General features: G+C 37.1%; 1 protein-coding gene across 3 annotated transcripts in view; it reads left to right on the forward strand.

Moving 5' to 3' along the window:
• The window catches only part of LOC149409981 (protein argonaute-2-like), a 45,277-nt gene extending 18,144 nt beyond the window's left edge, over window positions 1–27,133 (forward strand). For all 3 annotated transcript variants that reach the window (XM_089649285.1, XM_089649284.1, XM_089649283.1), the window contains 16 exons: window positions 2,828–2,924; window positions 3,663–3,786; window positions 4,550–4,692; window positions 6,355–6,503; window positions 9,038–9,137; window positions 9,747–9,851; window positions 10,100–10,227; window positions 11,191–11,302; window positions 12,728–12,886; window positions 13,296–13,517; window positions 13,700–13,789; window positions 16,411–16,539; window positions 23,179–23,285; window positions 23,498–23,603; window positions 25,300–25,505; window positions 26,038–27,133. In XM_089649285.1, coding sequence (XP_089505411.1) covers window positions 2,828–2,924; window positions 3,663–3,786; window positions 4,550–4,692; window positions 6,355–6,503; window positions 9,038–9,137; window positions 9,747–9,851; window positions 10,100–10,227; window positions 11,191–11,302; window positions 12,728–12,886; window positions 13,296–13,517; window positions 13,700–13,789; window positions 16,411–16,539; window positions 23,179–23,285; window positions 23,498–23,603; window positions 25,300–25,505; window positions 26,038–26,131 — 2,071 coding nt within the window. In that variant the 3' untranslated portion in view covers window positions 26,132–27,133. The remainder of the gene's footprint in view (window positions 1–2,827; window positions 2,925–3,662; window positions 3,787–4,549; window positions 4,693–6,354; window positions 6,504–9,037; window positions 9,138–9,746; window positions 9,852–10,099; window positions 10,228–11,190; window positions 11,303–12,727; window positions 12,887–13,295; window positions 13,518–13,699; window positions 13,790–16,410; window positions 16,540–23,178; window positions 23,286–23,497; window positions 23,604–25,299; window positions 25,506–26,037) is intronic.
• Window positions 27,134–27,532: the final 399 nt, after the last annotated feature.

Genomic DNA, 27,532 nt, shown 5'->3' on the forward strand with positions numbered 1-27,532 from the left:
ATTATGTGGTTTGTGAAGCTGAAAGTATTTACTTAATGGTATATGATGATTGTAGGGTTTGTGAAGCTGAAAGTATTTACTTAATGGTATATGATGATTATGTGGTTTGTGAAGCTGAAAGTATTTACTTAATGGTATATGATGATTGTAGGGTTTGTGAAGCTGAAAGTATTTACTTAATGGTATATGATGATTATGTGGTTTGTGAAGCTGAAAGTATTTACTTAATGGTATATGATGATTGTAGGGTTTGTGAAGCTGAAAGTATTTACTTAATGGTATATGATGATTATGTGGTTTGTGAAGCTGAAAGTATTTAATAAATGTTAGGAACAAATTTGTATTTATATTTTTTGCTTACAAATAATTAGAGAGATGTCCGAAATTTACCTTTCAAATGAACACCGTTAGTTAAGTTGTGAACAATAAAAAATATCTGTCAAAAAAGAAATACATATTTCTGTTATTGAATTATTATTAAACTAAAATAATTTTTGACGCCTTACTTAATCGCTCTGTTCCCGTATTCAAATTCCAATTTTGAAAATTAAATATTCATTGGACGGACACTTCTTCGATAAGAAACGTTAGTGATGACCATTCCGAAAGATGGCGTTAGTCATTTAACACATTTTGATCGGGCAGTTTTCGGCCGCGTACTAGTGCTGGTAACGGGTGATTTTTCGCGTAATTTCGCGCTAACGTAGACCTCTAGAAAAATTGCGATAAGTTCAAAAATATTTGTTTGATTTCAATAATTCTTTTTTCAAATTATTTATTTTATTTTATTTTATTTTATTATATTTAGAAATGTATTCTTCATCGTTAAACTAGTGCAGAATTTCACATAAAGTAGGAAAGTTTTGAAAAAAATAATATTTTTTTTACATAACATCCTTTATTTTACAAATTATACACAAAAATTATTTCTAAATGTAAAATAAAAATTATTATTGCATGGCTACAACCCTACAGACGCTATATAGCGAAAACTCAAGTATATTGGAACCCGTATTTTAACGCGACCCGCGCTCCACTAACAATCTATCAAAAACGTATAAATACGTGTTCCGCTCTCTAGCATTAATTTGCTAACAACGTATTAATACATGATCCGATTACAATGTGTTAATACTACCGAGTGCCTCCAAACGCTAGGCGGGCGGCAGAACAACCTAGACACGAGCTTTCTAACTGCAGAACAGGTCAGTCGCTCATAGTGCTGTGGACATTTCACCTTTAATACTACCGAGTGCCTCCAAACGCTAGGCGGGCGGCAGAACAACCTAGACACGAGCTTTCTAACTGCAGAACAGGTCAGTCGCTCATAGTGCTGTGGACATTTCACATTTAATACTACCGAGTGCCTCCAAACGCTAGGCGGGCGGCAGAACAACCTAGACACGAGCTTTATAACTGCAGAACAGGTCAGTCGCTCATAGTGCTGTGGACATTTCACATTTAATACTACCGAGTGCCTCCAAACGCTAGGCGGGCGGCAGAACAACCTAGACACGAGCTTTCTAACTGCAGAACAGGTCAGTCGCTCATAGTGCTGTGGACATTTCACATTTAATACTACCGAGTGCCTCCAAACGCTAGGCGGGCGGCAGAACAACCTAGACACGAGCTTTATAACTGCAGAACAGGTCAGTCGCTCATAGTGCTGTGGAAATTTCACATTTAATACTACCGAGTGCCTCCAAACGCTAGGCGGGCGGCAGAACAACCTAGACACGAGCTTTCTAACTGCAGAACAGGTCAGTCGCTCATAGTGCTGTGGACATTTCACATTTAATACTACCGAGTGCCTCCAAACGCTAGGCGGGCGGCAGAACAACCTAGACACGAGCTTTCTAACTGCAGAACAGGTCAGTCGCTCATAGTGCTGTGGACATTTCACATTTAATACTACCGAGTGCCTCCAAACGCTAGGCGGGCGGCAGAACAACCTAGACACGAGCTTTCTAACTGCAGAACAGGTCAGTCGCTCAAAGTGCTGTGGACATTTCACATTTAATACTACCGAGTGCCTCCAAACGCTAGGCGGGCGGCAGAACAACCTAGACACGAGCTTTCTAACTGCAGAACAGGTCAGTCGCTCATAGTGCTGTGGACATTTCACATTTCTTTCTTTATATAGAACTAGCTGTACCCCTCCACGTCTTGCTGTGCAGATAGAGAAAAAATAGCGTAAACGTGTTGCTTTTACTTCCAACAGATGGAGCTTTTTTTTCTTCAAAAAAGTATGTTTTTACCTTTCACCTGTGACACATATTTAATATAGGTATATAAAAACACACGCATATTCAAATGCAATATTGTGTCAAAATTTCAACATTTACATTTTTATTTATATAGTGAAATAAATAAGAATTCTAATTTGAACTGTGTGTATAATTATATTTATTGTTGTATATTGGTACGCTTACAAAACTTAAATAACCATGTACAATTTGACCTTAGAAGAGGATACCCCAGTAAAGTCAAATTCTTTTCAACAGTTGTAAAGAATTATAAAATAAATAAAAAATTAAGATCAATCATTTTCAACTGAGGACAATCCCTTGCTCTCACGTAAAGAAGAACATTACAGAAACTAACAAATGCCTGCCTTAAACAAATACATATTGTCATGTAGATACTCCTCAAATTTATGGATTAAAGAAATTGGTTAAGAACTTTTATGTGTTTTTACAACCAACAACAGAAGATAATTATAAAAATGAACAAAATATTCAATGTCAAGTTATTACAAATCCTTAATATCTATGGTATGTATGATACCCAACATGTTTAAGTTTTTAATAGAGGATATTTGTTTCAGCTACATGAAAGAGGGAGGTTCCCAAGATGCACCCCAGGTTGCCATTAATTGCCTGGACGTGGTTTTAAGGCATGCTCCACTAGCGCGCTTTGTCAAGGTTCGTATTATTCTAATGTACTGATGGTTTGGGCATGTAGAGCGATTGAACAAAGAACAGTGAATATATAACGCACATTTGAATGGTAGAAGAAGGAAACGAAAGTAAACCAAATACTCGGGTCGGGCCATGTCAAGAGTATGTATGAAAGAAGGGAGGATTGTGGGCCAATACCGAGTTATTCGGCGGTCTTACTCCCGGTCCTCCCAACGCTCCTTGGTCTTAGGTACTTAGTTCTGTTTTTACATGGTGGATACCTTCTACAGAATACTATGCAAAATGGGAGATGATCCATTTTATAAAAACCACCCAGAGATGCCAAAAAATAAAGCACATTTAATCATTGTTCCTGTCAGATAATAAACGCCAATTTGTAACAAATAATCTTACCTGTATTTAATACTTCTCAAAAGGAACTCAAGATATATGTGGGTAGATTAAATGCTTGCACCAGTAATAAAACTCTTATAACAAATATAAGATTTATTTTATAAAATGCGGTTTCTAAACACATAGCTCTAGGAAATAATAAAAGAAACAAGAGACTCAATATAAGGGTTATATCTCAAAGCGTGTCGAGACAAAAATTCTCGATAGTTAAAAATGCAAGTCATGTCAGTTGAAGATTTTACAAAGAATAAATGATGCTATAAGAATTAAATGGGCGCCAGCTCAGAATTAGATAATTCTGAACAATCTGTAAGAGACCATAGTGCTTATTTAATTTGGTTTGTGCAGGTGGGTCGTTCATTCTTCTCACAGCCCAAGGGCAAAGTGGTGGAACTGGGCGGAGGCCTGGAGATGTGGTACGGTGTGTTCCAGAGCGCAGTTCTCGGGTGGAAACCTTTCATCAACGTCGATAGTAAGTATAGAGAGAGACAGACTGTGTTTTCATTGCCTCGTAAACTCTGATCCTCTGTCCAAATGATAAGATGCTCCCACTGCCGTTGGAGCCAACACCACAACATGCACAGGTGGAACCTGAGTGTGAGTGATGACTTCTGAGATATGTATTGACTTGATTTCATTTGACTGTAGTGAGCATATACGCACTGAAAGTTAAATAAATTTGTATGTTGAAAGGTATTTCAATTCATAGGCAATACGTTTTATGTATTTTAATCATTCAATACCTTTGAGTACAATACACATAAAAGAAAAAAAAATCACACCATTTTTCCATATATCAAGATTTTAACACTTTACTAATAAAAATCTCTATAATAATGACAAATATGCCAAGCGCCGATCGCACAAACCGTCAGTTTCAATTAAGTAATTATTGCAAGTGCGTTACCTGCCATCACCATAGGTCTTGAACCATCGTTTGTGGTTGAGATTTTAAAACCATTTTTGCTGTGAATGTAGTTGGATATATATGGCGCATGGTGACCGGATAACTCATCCAAATGAGAATTTAACACACCTATAAAAAGTGTTATAAAGTTATGAAAAGTAATTAAACAAAAACTAGGTTACATTTGTAACTATTTAACCTAGTTTTTGTTTCATCCCTTTTGATGACTTTATAATACCTTTTAAAGGTGTGTTTAATTGTCATTTTGAGGTGTTACCATGGAACCATTAAAATAGTATCGTATCTACATTATTGTTATTTGTTTTAGTTGCACATAAAGGGTTCCCCACACCGCAAAATTTGGTCAGCCTTATTCAGGAATTGGCCCCTCGTATGGATGTGAGGAGGGGACCGCAACAACTGCCCTACGACGTCATTGAAAACCTCAAAAAATTCATCAAATCGCTGAAGGTAAATATAAAACGTTAAATGTGTTTTATGTTCTTGGAGAAATCACTGAAAAACCAACCCAATACAATTAAACCCGACGCATGAGAAATTTTCACACTTGAGATGTTAGATTTTTCGTATCTTTGAAAACTTCACTATGAAATGCTCCCGGTTATATTCCCCGACCTAATGTGATTTATGTGCACCTGGTAATATTCCCCGACCTAATGAGATTTATGTGCACCTGGTAATATTCCCCGACCTAATGAGATTTATGTGCACCTGGTAATATTCCCCGACCTAATGTGATTTATGTGCACCTGGTAATATTCCCCGACCTAATGAGATTTATGTGCACCTGGTAACACACATTTTAGAAATTGGATGACATCATATTTAATATGTGCATAAAAATTTACAGCAGTTAATATACGAAATAAATGTCGGTACTATTCACCTAGAATTCGGCTTAGGTATTAGCGTTGTTGACTCCAGTCCGTGGGGACGAAGGTTAATAAAGTTGTCGATGATGCATGAAAATAAAACTGGCGTAGCCTGTGGGATGTTGTTACTCCGGGTTGTCTCACAAATTCTTCAACTAAAAACTCCGGAGTTAACAAAACACTTTGTGACGGATTATAATGAACTCGGATGGCTTCACTCGCAGGCGGTAGGAACTATTCTGGGCCTCAACCTCAACCTCGGGTTTGCATAGTTTTTATCTAAGTTTTGATCCCTGCATTATCGACAGCTTTTTTGCTATCAATGCCATCTATGAGTACCCTCTTAAACTACTATTTAGGACATCACACTACCATTTTTATAATGGTCCATCTCGTAGACGGTAAACGGTACCCGGTAGACGGACCATTATAAAAATATAGTATAATGAATATCATACGAAGACCTTCTTGAGTTTTATAATGGTCCGTCTACACACTCAATTATACTTGCACAGACTCTAATTTGCACAAGTAAGCATGTATGTTACAATGGCAAAAAATGTTTTAAAATTCTAATTTATGTAATAAATATTCATCCTTGACATGCATAAAAAGTCAACAGATGTCGCACATAAAAATAAAATCAGTGTATATTTATCCAGGAAGTGTCCTGCATAGATAGATTGCATTTAGTTAGATTTGAATCTTGCGATCATGCATAAAAACGTGCGGTGAGAAAAATAAAGATAATGTTCTTATTTGAAGTATGATACAGTTAAATATGACGGAAGGAAATAGGGTCCCATTAGCTCAGTTGGTAGAGCAGCGCGCCGGTATGGCCAAGAACCTGGATTGAAGTCCCAAATGTGACCGTATCTTTTTCTGTTTCTAATTTTCATTTAAAAATCACTAATATTATCTTCAATATTTAAATAAAATTTATATTTGCGCTCAGTTATTGCACAAACTAATTGCGAATTTTGTGATGCACTTTTTCACAGATGACAAACTCGAATATGTAATATGAATTGTGTAGTTGCCGCTCTGAAAATTGAGTTGAGTTCACTCATACAATATTACGTTGCTTTTGTCAGGTGGAGTTTGATTTATACCCCCCTTAATAAACCTCTCACCGGTCAGGAGACTCCGATGCTAGGAATAGGGTCCGTGTGAAGGGTCATATTTTCAGTTCTACAGCAATTGGTTCAAGTTAAGTTAAATATTACTTTGCTTTTGTCAGGTGGAGTTTGAGATTCCTGGGAATTCAGCATCCAAGCGCACATATCGCGTCAATGACGTGAAGCAACCTCCCGGAGAGATTAAATTTGCCGGAGAAGGCGGCAAGATGACAACAGTGACAGAATACTTCCGGACGGAACGCAGATACAAGTGAGTACAATGAAACCCGCTTATGAAGTTTTCTTGCTTAATCTTTGGGCTGTGATCAAATGTAATGGTGATGTCACCTCCACAATACTAAAAATTGTAATTAAATGTATTTCACATGACCATTCTTCTTGTAAACCTTGCTCAAATGACGCATCTATATCTTAACTATATTGAATAACTCAAAATAATTGTTTTGGGGAGATGTTTTTAATTAAATATTACCGACCAGATAAAACATTACTGAATCATCAACACGGGCCAGGCGGTACTGAGTGGTTCTTACGTCTGTTACTTACGCAAGTATTTGTTATGAACTTATTTATGGTACTTACGTCTGTTACTTATGTAAGGATTTGTTATGAAATTATTTATACTGTACGCAATCTTGCAAATATTTTTCTTTATTTCCCTTTGAAAATTCTTATTTAAAATTCAGTTTTCTCGACACTTTGTTAGTTAAAATTATATTTAAAAATAACATTTGTCTTCCTACACAAAATCCTCTAAAACACCAAACAACATACAGCGTAATATTCACTGGAAGCAAATCTCAAAAGATAAATATGTATATATTTTTTGGAATAACATCTATGATGCGTTTTTATAATAAACATTTAAATAAATATCTGTGTTTATCTCAGTGAAATGAGATTGTCGAATAAAATTCCTCAATTCACAAATGAATTAATTGCTAAAAAAAACATTGCAAAATCGGCCTAAAACGAAAAGCAGCGCACATTTCTACTAATATTGTACTAGTCATCTACTGCACCTAATCTAACGATGCGGTAGATTTGAAACGAGCTGAAGATTTCTAGAGATGTCGCTAAGAATGTGGATTTTTTTACAAATTAATTTTGGTTCTGTAACATGCTTGTACGCTATACAGCGAGGACTCAAACTTAGAATTGACAGACGTCGGCTAACATGCGAGAGGCGAGCGTGATGAAATGACTATGCTTCCCGTGGACTGAGGGTTAAGAAGTTTTGTTTTTTGGTCCCTCGAAGACCGGCCCAAATAATCCCACTTGCAGGGTGTCCGGTAAGTGCCTTATTGTGCCGTATAGCCTTTCAATTGTGAATGGGGTACCCCAAGGCCATTCTGAAAATTGAATACGAGGGTGGGTCAATAAGTCCTTAGAAAAAAGCATTAAAACAGTTTGTATTTTTGTATTTTTTTTTTATTTCTCAACATAATCTCCTTGGAGCTCAATACACTTGGTAAGATTTTTCTCAATTTTTTTTAAACCGTCAGAAATATAAGTTTTCGGAAGGTCCTCAAAATAAGCATTTGTCCGATCGATGACTTCTTCATTTGAAAAAAAACGTTGTCCACTTAGCCATTTTTTTAAGTTTGGGAAAAGGAAAAAGTCACTGGGGGCTAAATCTGGCGAATACGGTGGGTGGTCGACCAATTCGAACTTCAATTCTTCAATTTTAGCCATTGATCGTAAACATGTGTGAACACGGGCATTGTCCTGATGAAAGAGGATTTTTTTCCTGTTTAAATGAGGCCGATTTTCTTCAATTTTGTTTTTTAGCTGGTCCAATAAAGATGCATAATAATCCCCTGTTATTGTTTTTCCTTTTTCCAAATAGTCAACGAAAATAATTCCACGTGCATCCCAAAATACAGTAGCCATAACCTTACCAGCTGATTTTACGGTTTTCGCCTTCTTTGGACATGGTTCGCCTTTCGCAATCCACTGCTTTGACTGTTCTTTCGTCTCGGGAGTATAGTGGTGTATCCATGTTTCATCTACAGTCACAAAGCGACGAAAAAATTCATCCGGATTGCGTTGCATGAGCGACAACAGGGCTTTAGAGGCCACCACCCTATTGCGTTTATTGTCGACTGTGAGCAAACGCGGCACCCATCTTGCAGAAATTTTTTTCATGCCCAATTTGTCATGTAAAATAGAAATGACGCTACCTTTTGAGATCCCTGTAACCTCAATTATCTCACTCAACTTTAATCTTCGGTCACTTAACACCATATCGTGGATTTTATTGATCATTTCTGGTGTAGTCACCTCTACAGGACGTCCTGAGCGTGGTTCATCCTTTGTTGATGTACGACCACGTTTAAATTCATTTAACCAGTTATAAATAGTTGCAAGTGAAGGAGCAGATGTGCCGTGAACTAAATCCAACTCGTTTTTTATTTCCTTTGCTGTTAACCCTTTTATATTAAAATGTTTAATAACAGCTCTAAACTCAATTTTCTCCATTTTTGTAAACAAGCAAATTTTTTTTTTTTAAATGTACGAGAAACACACAACAACCCGACCAATCTGCTTGAAACTTCGCAGCATACTGAATCGGTAGTGCCGCTGCATGAAAACAAACCGCTTACAGTACTAGTTGCGCCACCTGTCGGCTTTTCTAAGGACTTATTGACCCACCCTCGTATCATGTTTAGTAAAAGTCCCATGGTTTTCTAAAACTAACACCCTTCCTCACTCTCTTTGTTGCGATGGTCATACATAAATGAAATGACATATTTATTATAATTAGGGATTTAATTGTTTCAGCATCAAATACCCCCATCTGCCCTGCCTCTGGGTTGGTAAGAGAGACGGTGACATAAAGATTTGCTATCCCGTGGAGCTGTGCACTGTGCTGCCGGGCCAGGTAACAAACAAACATGTTTCATTTTAGGATAATAAATAAACATATTACAAGGTTAATTGAGTTGAATTTCAAATAATATTCGATTTTCGTTTAGTACTTTTATAGCTTTGATATGCTGAGTTACTACTAGAAATTTTTATTAAAATATTTTCGAAGATATAGCGATTTAAAACAAATTCGTACGTGACCTTTATTTTCGCCAGGACACAGCGTACAGCGCCAGCGCAAAAAAAACCCGCCAGAAATGTGTTAAGAACTTTATCTATGTTTGCATTCCAGTTTAGTGTGGTAATTACAGTTTAAACGATAAAAACCATCTATGAAAATAACAATTTGAAATTACGTCTTCCGGGCGTGACGTACTGATACGTCCTAGTGAAGGAGTTCGCGCCCGTTATATGCTGCGTAATTCAAAACGGAAATCCCCGGTTAACAGGTTAACTTTATCTAAGTTTGCATTCCAGTTTTAATATTTTTAATTCCATATGTCGTATGTAAAACTAAAATCTGAAACAGTATTTTAGTTTGAAATACAAACCAAAACAGCGAATCTATTTGAAATTGAATTTCAATTGTAAATATTTGATGACATGTGTTTTGTGTTCACAGGTAATTGTCCGTAAAATGGATGGAAACCAAACCACAAAGATGATCCAGTGTTCTGCGGCTCCGGCAAATGAACGAAAGAAGAAGATCATGGATGCCATTGATAGCGTATGTTTTATTATCTATTTACCTTCCGAGAGCCAGTATTCAGTAGCCATCCTTGGTTAAACAGCACACATTACATATGTAGCTCCCACAGCGCCCACAGCCACTGTGCCAGGTGCCATGATGCACAGGTGGGGTGTGGTGCAGACCACCCAACACGTGGTCAAAGCATGTCTCATTTCCTTGAGGTATGTGAGCTCCGAGTGTCTATCTATTTACCTTGAAATGCTAACATTTTGTTTCTGCCGCAGATGAAATATAACCTCGACCCAACCTTGAAAGAGTTTGGTCTGAAAGTGTCTGAAGTTTTTGAAAAGGTGCCCGCCCGAATTATCCCCGCCCCATCATTGCAGTACACAGGGAAAACTATGACTCCGAGGTAGGAAATTACTTTTCATTGTAAGTTGTTTAAAAGTTCCAAAAACTCTGCTGTGAAAAATCACGGGATAATCTAATTTCTTGACAAATCAGTTCCAATTTTAAAAAGTGATATTAAATTATAGGTAGGGACCTTATCGCTTGTCAATATTGTCAAGAATTTAGACTGTCAAAATCTCAACAAGTCTTCCAAGGGACCGGACAAAAACTTCTTATGTGGGGTCCAAATTTAGCATTTCTTTAAATCAGATTTTTTTCTAGTATCGGACATAGTTATTAGTATTACATATTTTTGACTTTCACGGGTAAAATGATTAAAAAATATTTTATTATTTAAGACAATATTAGTGATTTCAAAGCAAAAATTTTAAACCGAAAAATCAGAAAATAACACAGTCACATTTAGGACTCGAACTCAGGACCCTTTGCCTTGCCGGGGCATAGGTAAAAGATAGCAGCCAATAAAAATGTGCGGTGAGAAAAATGAAGACAATGTTGGTAGTTCTTATTCAAAGTGTGATACAGTTAAATATGACCGAAGGAGATAGGGTCCCATTAGCTCAGTGGTAGAGAGGTGTCCCGGCAAGGCAATGGTCCTGGGTTCGAGTCCTAGATGTGACCGTATCTTTATCTAATTTTTCTGTTTCAATTTTCGTTTAGGAATCCCTAACATTGTCTTCAATAGTTAAGGATTTGAGGTTTTATTCATTAAGTTATTCCAATAAATAAAATAAAAATCCCTTTCTGAGCGGGGCGGGCCCCCTTGTCTGCAGAGGCCTTGCATGGTACAACACAATGGCCTAATTGAACCCACTTTACATACATAAGGTTTTTCCACATTTTTTTGGTCTCTCGAAAATCCTAAGAAAATTTTACTGTAAGGCATACCAGGGGTGCCAACTGTGTTTTTATTTTGCTAGGTTTCGACTTTCTAGTTAATAAAAGTAACTTTGGAAATTTCTAGAGGTGGCAAATGGTTTGCTGGAAGGTTCGTAACTGCAGCCAAACTAACTAAATGGACGATTGTAGTCCTGGACCAAGTTGATGGCAGACAGATTGAGCTAATGATCACTATGGTAATTATTTATTTATTTAACACCCTTAAGGCTTTTACAAACAATATACATGTTGAAAATATAAAAAATACAGAAATATCATCTCAGTACACACATATAATACATACAGAGATGTGCAAAATGGGTACCCAAAACCATTTGAAATGCAAAATGGAAATGGGTCAAAACTTTTCCGTTTGAAAATGCAAAATGGTTTTTAGAAAAGCATTTCAAATGCAAAATACCTATTTTCAAAATGCATTTAAAATGCAAAATGGTTTCTCAGGTCAAGCAATTAAAATAATTATAGAATTTTTAAACAATTTTGTCATTTAATAATGGACATCAATGTAGAACAAACATAATACATGATGGTAAATCCAAAAACACCACGACCACAGATTATTAAACCACAAAAAATTTGCGCGGGACTAATGTTGCCAACGTAAAAACATAGAAACTGCTATCTAACATTTAATATTACAGCGTCATGGCCCCATGTTCAGTATTTGAATCAGTATTTTTTGTAATGGTATCACTCAATTGCCAGGGCTCCTACCAGGGAGCAACTTGACAGATGTAAATTATCTCTCATAGTGAGGTTGAGGACCGACTGATATTTGGGGTTTATGAAAAAAAGATGAGTGGAGATAGTAGGAAGAATGTTGCAAAAAAGCATTTAAAATGGAAAATGCATTGAGAAAAGCATTTAAAATGCAAAATGGAAAATACCCATTTTGCATTTCCATTTGTTATGGATTTATTTGAAATAAAGCACATCTCTGAATACATATTAGTACAATAAATACTTGTCATTATGCATATCCATATACCTCTATTCATGATGCCCAGGATGCACCTGTCAGAATTGATGGATGATTAAATCCATGATTAGTATCGAACAGTGACTGGTGACATTTGAACGGTTCCCTCGCTGTTAGATCAAAAGCATCTGTCAAGCATAACGGACATGCTGTTCTCCTAGATGGCTGATTATAACGGACCGATAATCAATTGTTAGATTTTGTTTAGATTTGACTGTACAGGGACCAGTCAAATGTAAACAAATCTAAATTGCGTTAATCGTCGCCAAATGTGTGGCTGGTTCAAACAACCCAACCTTATGGCGGGTCCTGATTTGAAAAAAGTGTAGTGTAAAGTAATGCAATACATTGGCCAGTAGATGGCTCAAGAACTTGTCGCCAATTCTATTGTTGTTCGAGTTGATATATTATTTACGAAATGCAACGGGTGAAGGTACGCACGATTATCATCACAAGCATTACATGTAATGTTCCTAGTGCCCTCCATACTAAGAATTCATGTTACGTTACACTCGTCTGGACTCACATTAGAGCGCACACATTGTGTCTTCACTTTTTGTGACTCTGATTTGAGGCAGTTTTTGCGGTAACATCCTAAAAAATTGATTTCTTATGTTTTTAGCTCATTAATATGGGTGAAAGGGTGGGGATGGAAATAAACCGCCCCGTTTGGAAGAACATCAGGGTCCAGGAATTGCTGGGTGTTTTCGACGAAGCTGCTAAGCTAGAGACGCAGCTTGTGATGGTTGTTGTCTCGGAAAGGGGCAATCAGTACGCCCAGGTAAGATAGGCATACTGTGTTTACATCATAAATTAGGCTTTCATTATTCAACTAGCGCAGACCTGTGAAAAATCACAGGATTAAATTATAAATTAAATTAAAAAATTTAAAATAAAAAAATATTATATAATTGAAGAAGAAGATAATAAATCTTGGGACCCAGTTATTAAGTCATATTTTAAATTCAAAATTAAGATTTATCATTTATATATGTGAATAATTGACGCCTGTGTAGTTTCAATTGAAACGAAAATGTTCCAACGCAATTCAATTTAAGCACAAGTATCACAGTCTTAAAAGAGCCAATTTGCGATAAGTCAATAATTTCATTTTAGAACCGCTGACAAAGCTGTTTTTATTTTATCATGAATTGCCAATCTAAAATTTTCTGTTATGGTTGACTGACCAGGTGAAACAGATAGCGGAGTTGAAGTACGGCGTACTGACACAGTGTGTGAAGTCACGCACGGTGATGAGGATCAACGACAACACAGCGTCGCAGCTCCTGTTGAAGATGAACGCAAAGTTGGACCAGACCAACCATACCCTTTCTGTGCAGAGCGGGCCCCCTTGTCTGCAGAGGCCCTGCATGATTGTGGGGGCCGATGTTACCCACCCGTCCCCTGGACAGGTAATATCCCAGATTGGAATGCAGTAAAAACTCTCTTATTTGACATATTTTATTCTTCTTTTTATTTTATTAGAACACAATGCTCAACAACTAACGAGGTTAAATTCCGTAAAGTACTTCATATTTCTGCTCTATTTCAATAGCCATGTTGATTACTGTAAAATTATCAATTACATTTTCAGATGGATGAGCCGAGTTTGGCCGCAGTGGTGGCTTCGCATGACCCAAAAGCGTTCAAATACAACATAACGCTTCGCCTACAACCCCCTAAGGTAACTATCCCATCCCAAAGGTGTTTCAATAAGAGCGCAATATTTGATGTCACATGATTAAGACATGACAGATCTATAGGAGACAGATGGGAGAAACATGGGGCATTACACGATAGAACAACGCGTCCTTTAGGTTGCTTCAAAGGATAAAAGTTAATTTTTTTTTGATCGGGGAACCCTTTATATGCTTTCAATAGTCCAAAAAATAGACACATTATTTGATTTTTCATTGAAATAAATTTTAGCGGTCGCTACCACTGATCAAAGTTTCGATAATATGCGCCGTTTACACCAATGATTCAGACCAAAGCTGTCACGACATGCGACATAATAAGATGAAGAGCAGAAGCAATATTATTTACTTATTGAAGACAATATTAGCGGTTACTAAACGAAAATTTGAAACATATGTATATTACAATTTGAGGTTTTAAGTTATTCCAAAAATATATATTATTTACTCTTGGCAGTTAAAGAATATCGATGAAAAAGTCTCAGGTTTATGCCAACAATCCCTCTACCACGGAAGCATTAAAGGCCGACATTAGACGCTCTGTCAACGAACTATCGCCACATGTATGCAACAACGCTACTGCAAACCTACGAAGCCGTGGCCAGACGTGTTGTTTAGTACACAATAAGGAAGTTGAGTGAAAAATATTTTTTTGGGGATCAGTGGTGAGGCACGAAATGAAAGAAAGTTGTGAAGGTCACAGTGTTTATTGGTGAGTCAGTGTAGCCGTGACGAGAGTTGACGCTGTACAGAAGAATACACCGGATGCTGGCTGTGATGGCAGGTCAAGCGCGGGTCAGTGAGTCGACTCCGGGCGCTAGTGACCGGGACTCGATGAAGGTCAGGCACTGGCGAAGAACGTAGGTCTTCAGGCACTCCAGTGCTGACGAGACGGCCGAAGGTGCGGCGGACCTTGTAGGCGGTTGAACGGGAACGGCGTGACCAGTGAGGATGCAGCGTGTCCTCGTGGTGGTCATGGTAGCGTGGAAGAAGCGCTGGTCAGAGACACTGGAACCAGGGCGCTTGTAATCCGAGCAGCGCTTGCCAGGAACGGCGATCTGGACAAGGCGCTAAGATGATGTCCCGATAGAGTCCATGGTGGTACGGGCGAAGCCGGGTATACGTCCTTCGCGCTAGTAAGAAGTGCGCGGTTGATCACTCGTTGAGCCTCGTAGACTGACGGCTGGTAGATAACAGACTGACTGACTGACTCGCTGCGTCGGGCTTATTTATACTGGTGGCCGACGGTAGCAGTAGGTAGATGGATGGCAACTAAATTCTAGGCACTCGCACAGACTGTGTGTTTCGGGAACCTTCGACAGCGTGGCAATTATGCATAGGCGGAAGACTCGAACCTTCTGGCGAGTTCTCGTAGTATCTCAGACTGAGTGCGCGATAGTATTGTCGCGAGTAGGCAAGTAGGTCTTGTAGTACGTAGGTTGTTTACGTTGCGGTTTGGACTGCAGGTACATAATTCGGGAGTAGATGCTAAGTAAGTAGGTCGAGCGGTTTATTATTAATTATTTAATTTAGATTTTTCTCGACGCTACATTTTGACTTATAAAAAATATGTTCATGTAGATCAAAAAATATCGATATATAAATATAAATATAAATTTTTTCTATATTATTATTCTTAGAATTAGTTAAACGTTCTTGAAAAAGCATTCAATAGCAATAGACTGTATACACTCCACGATTGGTCGAAAGAATTCTGACGTCACATGTGTCGTGACTTGTACGTACAACGGATCACCTATGGTGCATCTCTTTCTATTACATGAGAGATGGTCGGGTTAGATGAGAGAGGTGTATAGGCCAAAGGTTTATTTGGGTTTGTCAAATATATGTACGTATTTGTCGTTATTATTATATGAAATGGATTTCTAAAGATACATATTCGTATAGTGCTTTATAATAATATGTTGTTTATTGCATAACTTAGAAGTTTTTATTATTATACATGTCACATAGCATGTGATACACTTCAGGCCGCCGGCCGCCCAGAAAAGTCTCACAGTGAACTGGGCTGTAAACCGTTATTTTACTTTTGGTCTTTTCTGCGCGGTGGTTCTGAATTCGCGCGGGGCACGTCAACATATAGCGACGGCAATACCGTACAAGTACCGTACCGGGCGGGAAAAGCAAATATTCTAACTTAAAATATTAATTTAACTATGAAATCTTAATCAATTTTCTTTTTTTTTAATAACATTAATTCTAATAGACGGTTAACATTGGTAAAAAAATTACTGGAATTCCTTGTTGAAGAATTAAAAATTTTTCCATACAAAATGCTTAAGCGACGTGGTTTTCACAGTTCGAATGACGTCACACCACACCCCGCCTCTTACCGCTCGGATTTCGCTCGTTTTGGCGGGCTTAATAAAATTTAAACTTTGAGAATTAATTTAATTATGAAAACAAACTTTAAAAAAAAAAAAAAAAATACCAGTATTTAAGTTTGAATGCGAACATTGATAAAAAAAAATGGACTCAACTTCCTTATTCCCAAATGTAACTCAATAAATATTGCACTCTTACTGAAACACCCTTCATTAATTATTGTGTAAAATAAAATACAATCAATTGATTTCATTACTTCCAGGTGGAAATCATTTCTGATTTGGCTGCGATGATGAAACAGCAGTTGATTTTCTTCAATAGCAAGACTAAGCAAAAGCCACAGCATATAATATTTTTCAGAGATGGTGTCTCTGAAGGTCAATTTGAAACTGTAAGTATTTTATTCAACATTAATAATCTTTTTTTTAAGCTGACGAGATTCCAGCTATAGCCTTTAATGTGTTGATAAAGACAAAATTATTGTAGGTTCCTCATTATGGGTTAGTTGTACCATTTGTATTAATTTATTTAAGTAAATTCATAGAAATATTTACCACGCTCATTTTGGCAGCCGATTACTGATGTCGATTAGTACCTCGAGGCGTGGGGTCAGCTATCAGCTTCTGCTACCATCATTCAGAACGAGACAGGAGGTTCAATAAAGATAAAAGAGTTAGGTTACAACGTTATATTGTAGCAAAGGGCAACGTTACAACATACATGGGGCATGGAAAACATTACGGGTACAAAATATAATCCTAACTAAGTTAAATCTCACTCTCTGAATTTAAGTAAGGTAGTAAGGTATATTAAGGGATTTACAAAATAATAATACTAATTAGGGCGATGTATAATAACCACATAAAAATACACATTTCGGCGTTTTACCGTCATGGCTGTCTTTTAGATTCAGATTTACGAAATTTTATGATTTATTTTTGCAAAAATCAAAGTTTTTCGAAGCACACAAAAAAATTTTCGTGTGCGGACAAAAATAAATTTCGAATTACGAATTAACGAATTTCGAATTAAAAAACCATTTTGTATGAAAAAAATTTTCTGTGGATATTTTTTTGGCGAAAATTTCGAATTACGCGTTTTTTCGAATTATCGGGGTTCGAATTAACGGGGTTCTAATGTATATAGAATTTTTTATTTATTATTATTATTTTTTTTTTTTTACATAATTGCATTTCATAATGTTTTCTTCCCCACTGGGATTTCCCGTGGTGGGGAAGACATTTTAAGGAAAATATGTTTCTTGGAGACGTGGTAGTATTTTGGTTTAAAAATGGAGGTGGGTGTATTTTATTGGCTAATTCGGAGCTTATGTTAGCAAATCATCTGTGTGTAGAGACATATTATCATTTTCCAAAAAATTTTAATACTCAAATTTTATTACTCAAATTTATTATCAATCTCTTCAAAACAATAAACGCATTATAACTATCGTTACCTGATTTGGTTCAAGGCTTTATTATGTAGCGGTTTGAATCGAAGTAAATAATAATAGTAGTTGAACTCGCCACTGCAAGTAGCAGCACCTTCCATCACATCCTCGCGGCAAAACAAGGAACTAATCGCCCGCGTCATGAGCCATCGCCCGCCATCCCGGGCTCGCCCTACAGAACTTCCAGAACTTCTCGGCGAAACTAACCTATTCACTCATGTTTCGACGGGCGCGTCACATTTGGACAATGGCCGCCCCACATTAATTCAGTGCCGATTTCATTACTTAAATTCAGAGAGTGAGATTTAACTTAGTTAGGATTATATTTTGTACCCGTAATGTTTTCCATGCCCCATGTATGTTGTAACGTTGCCCTTTGCTACAATATAACGTTGTAACCTAACTCTTTTATCTTTACTGAACCTCCTGTCTCGTTCTGAATGATGGTAGCAGAAGCTGATAGCTGACCCCACGCCTCGAGGTGCTAATCGACATCAGTAATCGGCTGCCAAAATGAGCGTGGTAAATATTTCTATGAATTTACTTAAATAAATTAATACAAATGGTACAACTAACCCATAATGAGGAACCTATTATGGGATTTAATTTACACTGGAATGTTGTTTTTTTCCAATTTATTTCGAATATCCGAGTTTGAAGGGCAGAGAAAATTCGTTTTACGCGGAAATATGTTGTAGTTTTATGAATTTACTTCCAATATCTGAGTTAAAAGATCCGGCGCGACGGAAATCTGCCGCATAATTTCGTGTCACACGGAAATATGACGTATTTTTACGAAATTTACTTGAAATATATGAATTTAAAGGGTCGGCTGTGATCGAAATCGGCCGCGAATTTCGGTTTACGCATAAATATATTGTATTTTTCGAATATCTCAATGTTAAGAGTAGGCCAGTCAAAATTTGATTTATGCGGAAATGTGTGGTATTTTTATGAATTTGCTTAGAATAACTGAACATGAAGGGATCGCAGCGGAAATCGGCAGCAAAAATTCGATTTAAAGGGGAATAATTCGTATTAATACGGATTTACTCCAAAGATACTACCCGAATTTGAAGGGGCGGCCGAGGAACTCGATTTTCGCCGTCTATTTATTTTTTTTTGTTCATAAAATTTCGAATTACGTGGGAATTCGTTAATTCGAAATTTGATTTTTGATGTCCGCTGGATTTCGAATTAACGAGGTTCTACTGTACGAGGTTTGTTCAAAAGAAAAGGTGAATTTCGAATTTTTTCGAAAAGTATTTATTTATTCATCAATATCCATTTTCTCCCCTTCAAAGTAATCCCCCTCAGATATAATGCACTTATGCCGGCGCTTCTTCCAATCCTCGGAAGCACTTCTGGAATGCGCTTTTCGGTATGGCCATCAGCTCGTTCTTCGATTCTGACTATCAATTGTGGCAAAACGCTTTCCTTTCATTGGTCTCTTCAGTTTCGGGAATAGGAAAAAGTCGCAGAGAGCCAAATCTGGTGAATATGGTGGTTGAGGCATAATTACGGTGTTTTGTTTTTGGCAAAATAATCACGAACAAGTATTGATGTGTGAGCTGGTGCATTATCATGATGCAAAATCCATGATTTGTTTTTCCACTTCGCTGCCACACGTTTCATGCCCAAAACATCGCGCCGATTGATATGCCAACATCCTCTGCAACTTCCCTAATAGCGATTCGACGATTTTCCAAAACCATTTTCTTCACTGTTTCGATGTTTTGTTCGTTTGTTGACGTGGTTGCAACTCCAGGACGCTCATCGTGATTAACATCTTCTCGGCCTTCTGTAAAGCGCTTATACCACTTATAAACACTTTTTTGAGACAAAGTAGACTTGCCGAATGGCAGAGTCAACATTTTAAGTGCGTTGGAGCACTTTATTACATTTTTAACGCAAAATTTAATACATATTCTTTGATACATTTTTCTTAAAAGTAAAAAATCGAAGAACACACAAAAACGTGACTAACCTTTCCAGTTGTCAAAAACAAACCACTAATCCAAAATGGCTGATAATGCTTACATATGGTAAAAATATGTGTACCAACATAACGAAAAAAAAAATTGATAATCGAATTTTTGTTATTTGTTTTTGGGGTATTATGCCGTGTTGCGCTAACTCCTTCTTTAGCCAACGTTTCGGACAACATTGCAGAGTCCATCATCAGGGCAGATGTGTTATTTTATTATTAATAAGACATCTGCCCTGATGATGGACACTGCAATGCTGTCCGAAACGTTGGCTAAAGAAGGAGTTAGCGCAACACGGCATAATACCCCAAAAACAAATAACAAAAATACTTTTGGCCGTGAAAATCTTAAATCATATTTGATAATCGAATGTACACAGCCTGCGAAAATTCAAAATTCACCTTTTCTTTTGAACAAACCTCGTATTTTGCTGGTATGCCCAGCTCACCAAACAGCAAAAGCGTATTCTATTTTTGATTGCTTCGGGCTTGGAAAATTGTTTACTTGTTCTTATCATAAATCTATATCATAATATGAAATATAAAATTGCAGAAATTTTTAAGATTTTTCAAGAGGGTTTTTTGTGGGGAAAATACAGGGATTCTGGACATTTCTTGATTATTATTATGCACAGACAATAGGAATTAATAGACGAGAAGATAATGGCGAGGGGTAAAATCAACTGTTGAAGAACGAAGGGAGTGAATCTGACTGTGATTCGTCAATAAATCAATATGACAGTAAAAAGGCATCTCGCATTATAATATCACCATTTAGTTCTTAAAAGTAAAATCTGCTTTTGAATGAATAGACATTTTTACATGGGAGCGCAAATTACTCGCCACGTTATGAACTAATTTGCGAAGTCCAAATTCGGCAAAGTAAATTTCTTCTGTTTGCAGAGTCGTAGTTAGTTTCAGAGTATTTAGTTAAGACACTTTTACAAATGTTTCATAATTTACTTACCCCAGTAAACAACGATGAGCACACTTGAGAATCGCTACATTGTGATGTGATAGTATATGTTTCTAAAACTGATCCATATAATACGGTGTGAATAAGCTTAAAATAAAGTAAAATAATGCTTACTTATGGAATGTAATACGACAATTGGGTTTATTCTCTTTTTCACATCTATTTTTACAAGTTTTCATAGTACAAGTCAACATTTTGCCGTGTTATTTCGTAAAATGAACCGATGATGCCTCGACCATAGTTCGCACAAGAATGATGACGTCGCGTTTTCAAATTTCACTTGAGGCCATACGCGAGCACAGCCGGCTCCAATGGAACCGGTATGGGGAGTGGGGATAATACGCTTTTAATCACTTAGGGCAGGTCTACTAATATTCATATGTCTATGTTATTATGTATTTTTGCACTTTGGATCAATATAATAACATTAGTGAAGAGATGCTAACATTTTACAGTGTTCTTTAAAGTTAAAAGCGGGTAATCTTAAAAATAAAAAAAACATCTTGACTCCCATACAAAATACAGCGCCTCTTGAAAAAAACGTATGCTATTTGTGACTGGTGATGTCAGAGGTCACGTTCGTAGATTTAGGACGGGTTGTTTCGGAGAATTTGAACAATTCATCAAATTTAAACGTTCATTTTCCTTTTCTGTGAAAGATTTTTTCAAGTTCTGTTTTAATTTCAGTTTTGTCAAGCAACTAGCCTATGATGATATAATAACAGAACTTGAATAGGACTTTCACAGAACCCGGAAATGAACGTTGAAATTTGATGAATTGTTCAAATTCTCCGAAACAACCCGTCCTTAGTGTGTTTTCGAGAGAACAACTATTAAAACTACCAATAAAAAATATACTGGTACATGTTAGAATGTCATGGACTGAGTTCTTTATTAGCCCTGAGTAGTGAGTAGTGAATATTCCCGGGAACATTCCCCTGGACGGGGAATTTTGGGAATTTTGATTTTAACAACATAATACCTGAAAAAGAATAATATTTATTAAATAAAAAATAAAATATACACACATATGGTACATATAGAGCAGGATAGATCCATAAAAAACTATTCCCATATATATAGGAATAGGATCCAAGAGAAAAATAACAAAAAAACACCGATCAAAATTATTTTAAAGTGAGTAGTATCTCTATATAATTGTATACTGTACAGTATTAGTAGCCCATATACACTTTATGCTATTAAACGGTACTTTTAAAAAAAAAAAAAATTATATTAACTCCACACAGGAGGCCCTGAAGAAAATAATTTCACTCAGGGCCTATGTCATCTTTGGGGATGCTGTGTGGAGGGTCTTTTTGTGGAGAGGAAGGAGTGAACATGGGTCTTGCAGAGTCCCATGTTGTAGGAGGGAGGAAACACAGAGGCCGGCAGCTCGTTCCACAGCCGAGCTGTTGAACTTAAGAACGAATCGTAGAAGCGACCCGTTCTCATGTGACAAATGTTGTGCGCGCGTTTGGCGTGTATCCCGACTACGCACCGGTGCCGAAGGGATCAATGACGCTAGTTCCTCAGAGCATCTTCCATTGTAATACCGATAGAACAAGGACAGCATACCTACCTGATGCCTGTGCTCTAAAGATTGCAGTCCGTTTGTTAAGATTGGGGAATCTATCAAACGGACCGCTCGTTTCTGCACAGAGTCAAGGGTTTTTTTCAGGTATTTTGGGGCTCCGGACCAGAGATGGCTGCCAAATTCGACAGTAGGGGCGCACTTGCGATTTGTACAGGGTCAGCAGTTGTGTACTATTAAAGTATCTGCGGGCCCTGTACAGTACGCCCAGCTTCTGAGAGGCCAACTTTACTCTGGCTTCGATGGAGCCCCCGTACCTGAGCTGGTCACTTATAGTTATACCAAGCATATCAATGGAAGGCCTGTTCGGAAGATTGCTTCCGTTGAAGCAGACTAGATTATCATATAAAAAATCAATCGTAAAACTGTCAAAATGACACAACTTTACAGATCGTTACTGTTCATCTGATGATACCGATTGAACACTGACACTATCAACTTCGCTTCCACTTTCACCTTCATATTCTTCTTTTTCTTCATCCGACCCGGACGAATGGGTTTCCGACTCAGGATTATCTACGTTTTCTTCTTCCTCAGCACAGTCAATTGGATGTTTGCGTTTGCGAGTACCAGATAGGTTTGAAACGTTATGATGCGAAGCAATGTGCTCATCCGTGGAAGAAAGGGTTTTCTTGGGAGCAACTTGAGAGCCTCTTCAGGGGAAAGAAGTTTCCAATTGTGTGCCACAAATGTTATTTTCCTTGCTCTTTGTTGTTAGACGATTCCTCCGTGTTGTATGAATGCGACTAAACGTGCTAAAAGATCTCTCAGTGGCTGTTGAAGTAATGGGAGCAGTCAATATTCTTATGGCAACCTGTGACAAATCAGGGGATGTCGTCTTAGATAACTGCTAACACTCAATAAAGCATCCAAGAGAAGTGTAGAAACCATTTTATTAAAAATAAAATAAATTCCCCGTTTTCGGGAATTTATTTCAGGTCGGGGAATATTTCCGGGTCTACATCACTAGCCCTGAGTCAATTATCTTATGCAGCACTTTACTTCAAGGGTTTATGATTACAGGTTCTGAACAGTGAATTGATGGCAATCAGGTCTGCTTGTTCGCAGCTGCATGTGGACTACAAGCCAAAGATTACATTCTTTGTGGTGCAAAAGCGCCATCACACGAGGTAAGCGATTTTGGTTTTTGCGCTATTCAAATTTCTTCTGGTAATTATGATCAGTTGAGTAGCCTCAATGGTGAGAAGATGAGACACCCACTTTATTTAGTGTACAAACACGGTGGGATAATATATTAATTGGCTAGTTACATGTTGTCAGAAATCATTTAGGAAACAGAACACTGGAAGCTTATGGCGTGACTTTAATTATTTCATTTCAGATTTTTCCCCACCAACCCAAGGGACGGGGATCGTAATTTTAATGTTCCGGTTGGAACCTGCGTTGATACCCATATCACGCACCCGACCGAACTAGATTTCTATCTTGTAAGTATTATCTTGATTGTTTATTTCATATAGAAGAACACGAGAAAAAGCGTGTGGGTGTTTCGTGATTCAAATGTCTGACTGTTCATTGCTTAAGTTTCATATCAGAACATGGTAACGCTTGACGCTCACGTCACTCCGGTGCATCGCCAACCTGGCGATGATGTTGCTCCAGGCTGGCCAACGTTCTGTCTCTCCACACTTTCTTTATGCTAACAGAAAGTGATTTAAAATAAAAGTAACATTATTTGACTATTTTCAATCAATCCAAGTTTAAACTGTAGGAGCCGGACCCGATGTTGAAGAATCATGCCCACAAATCCGTTATCAAATTGTTACCAAATATTACTTCTACTAGTTAGTTAAAGACAAAAATTAAAACGTCACTTCATCAACGCGGCTGACGGCCGCACACGTACAGTTGTTTACGCCATTAAATCAATCACTGTTGATAATTCATTACTCATCGGGTGTCCGTTGTTTATCGACACTCGACCTTCAAACAAAAAGGTCATTCTCTCTACGTCTCATTTTGAAAACTCTCATCTGTATTGTCCCAGACAATGTCGGGGACTTAATTACATGTTATATGGTTGCACGAACCAGTACAGTTTTCGCCTCAAATTCATAGTATGTACAGAACAAACATAAATAATTAAAGAAAAACATAATGTGGAGTTGAAAGAATTAACACAGATTTAAAGTATAAATAGATAGATAATGTATGTTTAGATATAAACAAAATGAAGAAAGCAAACGAAACTGCAAATGTGACATTTAAGAAATTATGCAGACGAGCGATTTGGCAAATATTCAACATTCGGTGGAGAATTGGATTACAAATCAAATGGCTTAAAGTTTCACTTCTTGGAAAAATTAAATTGTTCAGGAGAGAAAAATCCGTGACACATATTATATGAGATATTATCTCCGAAAGCAGTGTTACGTATTGTCCAAAAACTGCACATTTCAACAAATACTCAGCATTCTGTGGATGAAGATACTAGGATTTTAACCTTTTCAGTGCAATCTATCCCTCCATGTGACTCATTTTAACACAATGTACATGTTTTAGTGAACACCCGCATATCCACTCGGTGTCATATATAGCTCTATATATTTACCATATTATTTAATTAATACCCTTCCTCAAAATATTAATATGGGAAGATATGAAACTGCTTACTGCTGTTTAAAGTCAATGAATCCACCTAGATTTCGCCGTCCATCCCATATTTTTAGGTTCTATAAAGATGGCACATTATGACATGGCAAGTGACACTCAAAACGTTTTTGCAAACTTGGCGTAATATGTCAAAAATCGATAAAGGGATAGCCGCCAATGAACCACATATGCGACAGCCGCATAAAGAAAGTTAAATCATCACTTTTGGAAAAATTGTTACTTTTGCGGTACTGCATGTTGAATAATGATATCCATCTCTTTTCTGTGTTTATATGTTGCACCCAATAAGTTCACTGCCCGCTTGTTGGATATGGGTGATGAGCAGTTGTTGCCAAGTTTACATATCGGAGTTTTCCAAGTTTGGCAGTGAAACTTTTAAGCATTGAGGTGATTTCTCACAAAAATGGCGCTATACAAATTATTACATTATGGATGATATGTGTGTATATACATATGTATATGCATTTTTAACATTTTCTCTTATTGCATTCTTTTGTATTATTTGAATAGTTGTCGCACGAATCAATCAAAGGCACGGCCCGCCCGACGCACTATCACCGCCTTTGGGATGATGCAGACATGAAGGAGTCGGAGGTGGAGGAGCTGGCCTTCCACCTGTGCCACATGTTCACCCGCTGCAACCGCTCCGTGTCCTACCCGGCGCCCACCTACTACGCACACCTCGCCGCACTCAGGGCCAAAGTCTACATCGATGGGTGAGTTACACGGGGCATAGCACGCGAGTCCATACCACAAACAAATGACTTACTATCAACCTTAATTTATTCATATTTCTAGCACGCAATAATACGGTCATACATGTTACTCCGTGCTCAAGCTTCTTCAGGGTTCAAATATTAACAACAATTAGAATTATAGCTAGAAAAATATAACATTCCAGATGACGGCACCGATACATTTTTTCTATTACATCAACAGTTTTTTTGTCATTTAGAAACGTGAAAGTCGAGTGAGCTGCTCTTGATTAACCAATAGCTAAATTATTTCTGAAATACTTGTCGCCCAATTTCAAATCTGTCTTTCTCCATTTAAAATAAGCTTTATCTGGTCAATTAGATGGTCGATTAGAACTGTCGAACAATATTGTTTATGTAAAACCTTTAGGTCATGCTAGCCTAGCTTTCTGTGCATTCTACCGACTTACCGACCCACTATGATGTCCAAGTCTAAACCCACCTTATTGTTTACCTTTACCTTTTGTTGTTATCATTGTGTTTTTGTTTGCAGGAAGAACCTCAACATGGAGAAACTGTCCACCGAACAGAATATGTTAAAAGTGACAGATTTTATTCGCGTGGAACGGCCAATGTATTTTGTTTAATTCAAATAATTGTCATTATTTTATTAATCACACTATTTTATTTACTTTTAATATTTTCGTTGTTTGCAAATAAAATAAAATGCGCATTTTTTTCATTATCAGTAATTTTAGTTACAAAAAATGTTAATTATCAAAAAAATTAACATTTGCGTTAAATATATTTGTGTTTATTTCTAAAAATATAATTTAAAAGCATATTTCATCGTCTTTCAAAAACAGTTTTTAGTTTTCAGATATGTTCAAAAATATTTAGATTTTTTTCCAAGGCGGAAACACTCCGACCCGACAGAATATTCCAGAGGCCTGAGGGGTTATCTGAATAATTTAATGTGTAATTAGAATTTTTTTTCTCTAGATTGACATTCAAATTTTTTTTTTAAAATCTTGTGTCTGAATACATTTTTGTCCTCATTTATTGTTGTGTTCGTACAAACAGGTCTCCAACTTGTCTTGGAAGGAGTTTATAAATAATTGGTTCTTTTAGATTAATCAGGGATTTATTAACACTCCGCTTATAATAATGGTGACTCGATAGTCGACCTAACTAGAAGCTGGCTAATTGGAATCTGAGACATAAGTTTATCTGGGAGCATTCCCACTGGCCCTGGCGACTACTGGCCACTGGCTCCATCTTGTGGACTTCCACGCAAGCTCTACGCACTGCCATCTGTGCGTGCATCTATGAAGCTCTTACTTCCCAACATTTATGAATATGGGATTCTTGATCATAAAATTGTTCCGATTTCAATTTATTAAAGATTTATTTTTCCTAGTTTCTAAGCTACCTGATTTTAAGTTTTTTTAAATATCTAAATGTATGAGCGCCTTCTATGTAAAACTAACCTCCATGTAATTAAGTGTTTGTTTTAATCCTAACTTACTCATCACAAATTAATATTGTATAACTTTTTCATAGATAACACAATACAATAGTAAACTATAAAGTGTTTATACATATTATATTTTCTTTTCTCATGTTTTGTGAAAGTCATAAAAAGTTGTATTTATTAATAATAAAAAATTTTAAAAAATCAAACTGTTTTTTTTTAAATCACTTTATTCCAAATGTAGTAAAACCAGCAAGCCTGGTTTCCACTTCAGAAGTTTTGGTTCTATGGAAGATTTTTATACATAGGTGTATAAGAAATTTCATGTGTGATCCATTCTTCCGGAATTGATTGCAAATCCTTATTGGACTCTAACATAATGTAAGCCACCATAAGAATAAGGCTCGAACAAGAATATATTGGAATCTATTTGATTGTCGCTTAGAGAAGCCAGGGAATCTGTGATGGGCATAGGCATCGGCTGTGGCGGCAGCAGCTCCACTGAGTACGGCATTATTCCAATCGGCATCCAAACTCAAACTGGTTCTTCTACTTTACCCTCTTTGGCTTTGTC

Source organism: Hesperophylax consimilis, chromosome 29 (genome assembly GCF_061612785.1).
Source record: "Hesperophylax consimilis isolate HC1 chromosome 29, BYU_Hcon_1.0, whole genome shotgun sequence".
Classification (NCBI taxonomy): Eukaryota; Metazoa; Arthropoda; class Insecta; order Trichoptera; family Limnephilidae; genus Hesperophylax; species Hesperophylax consimilis.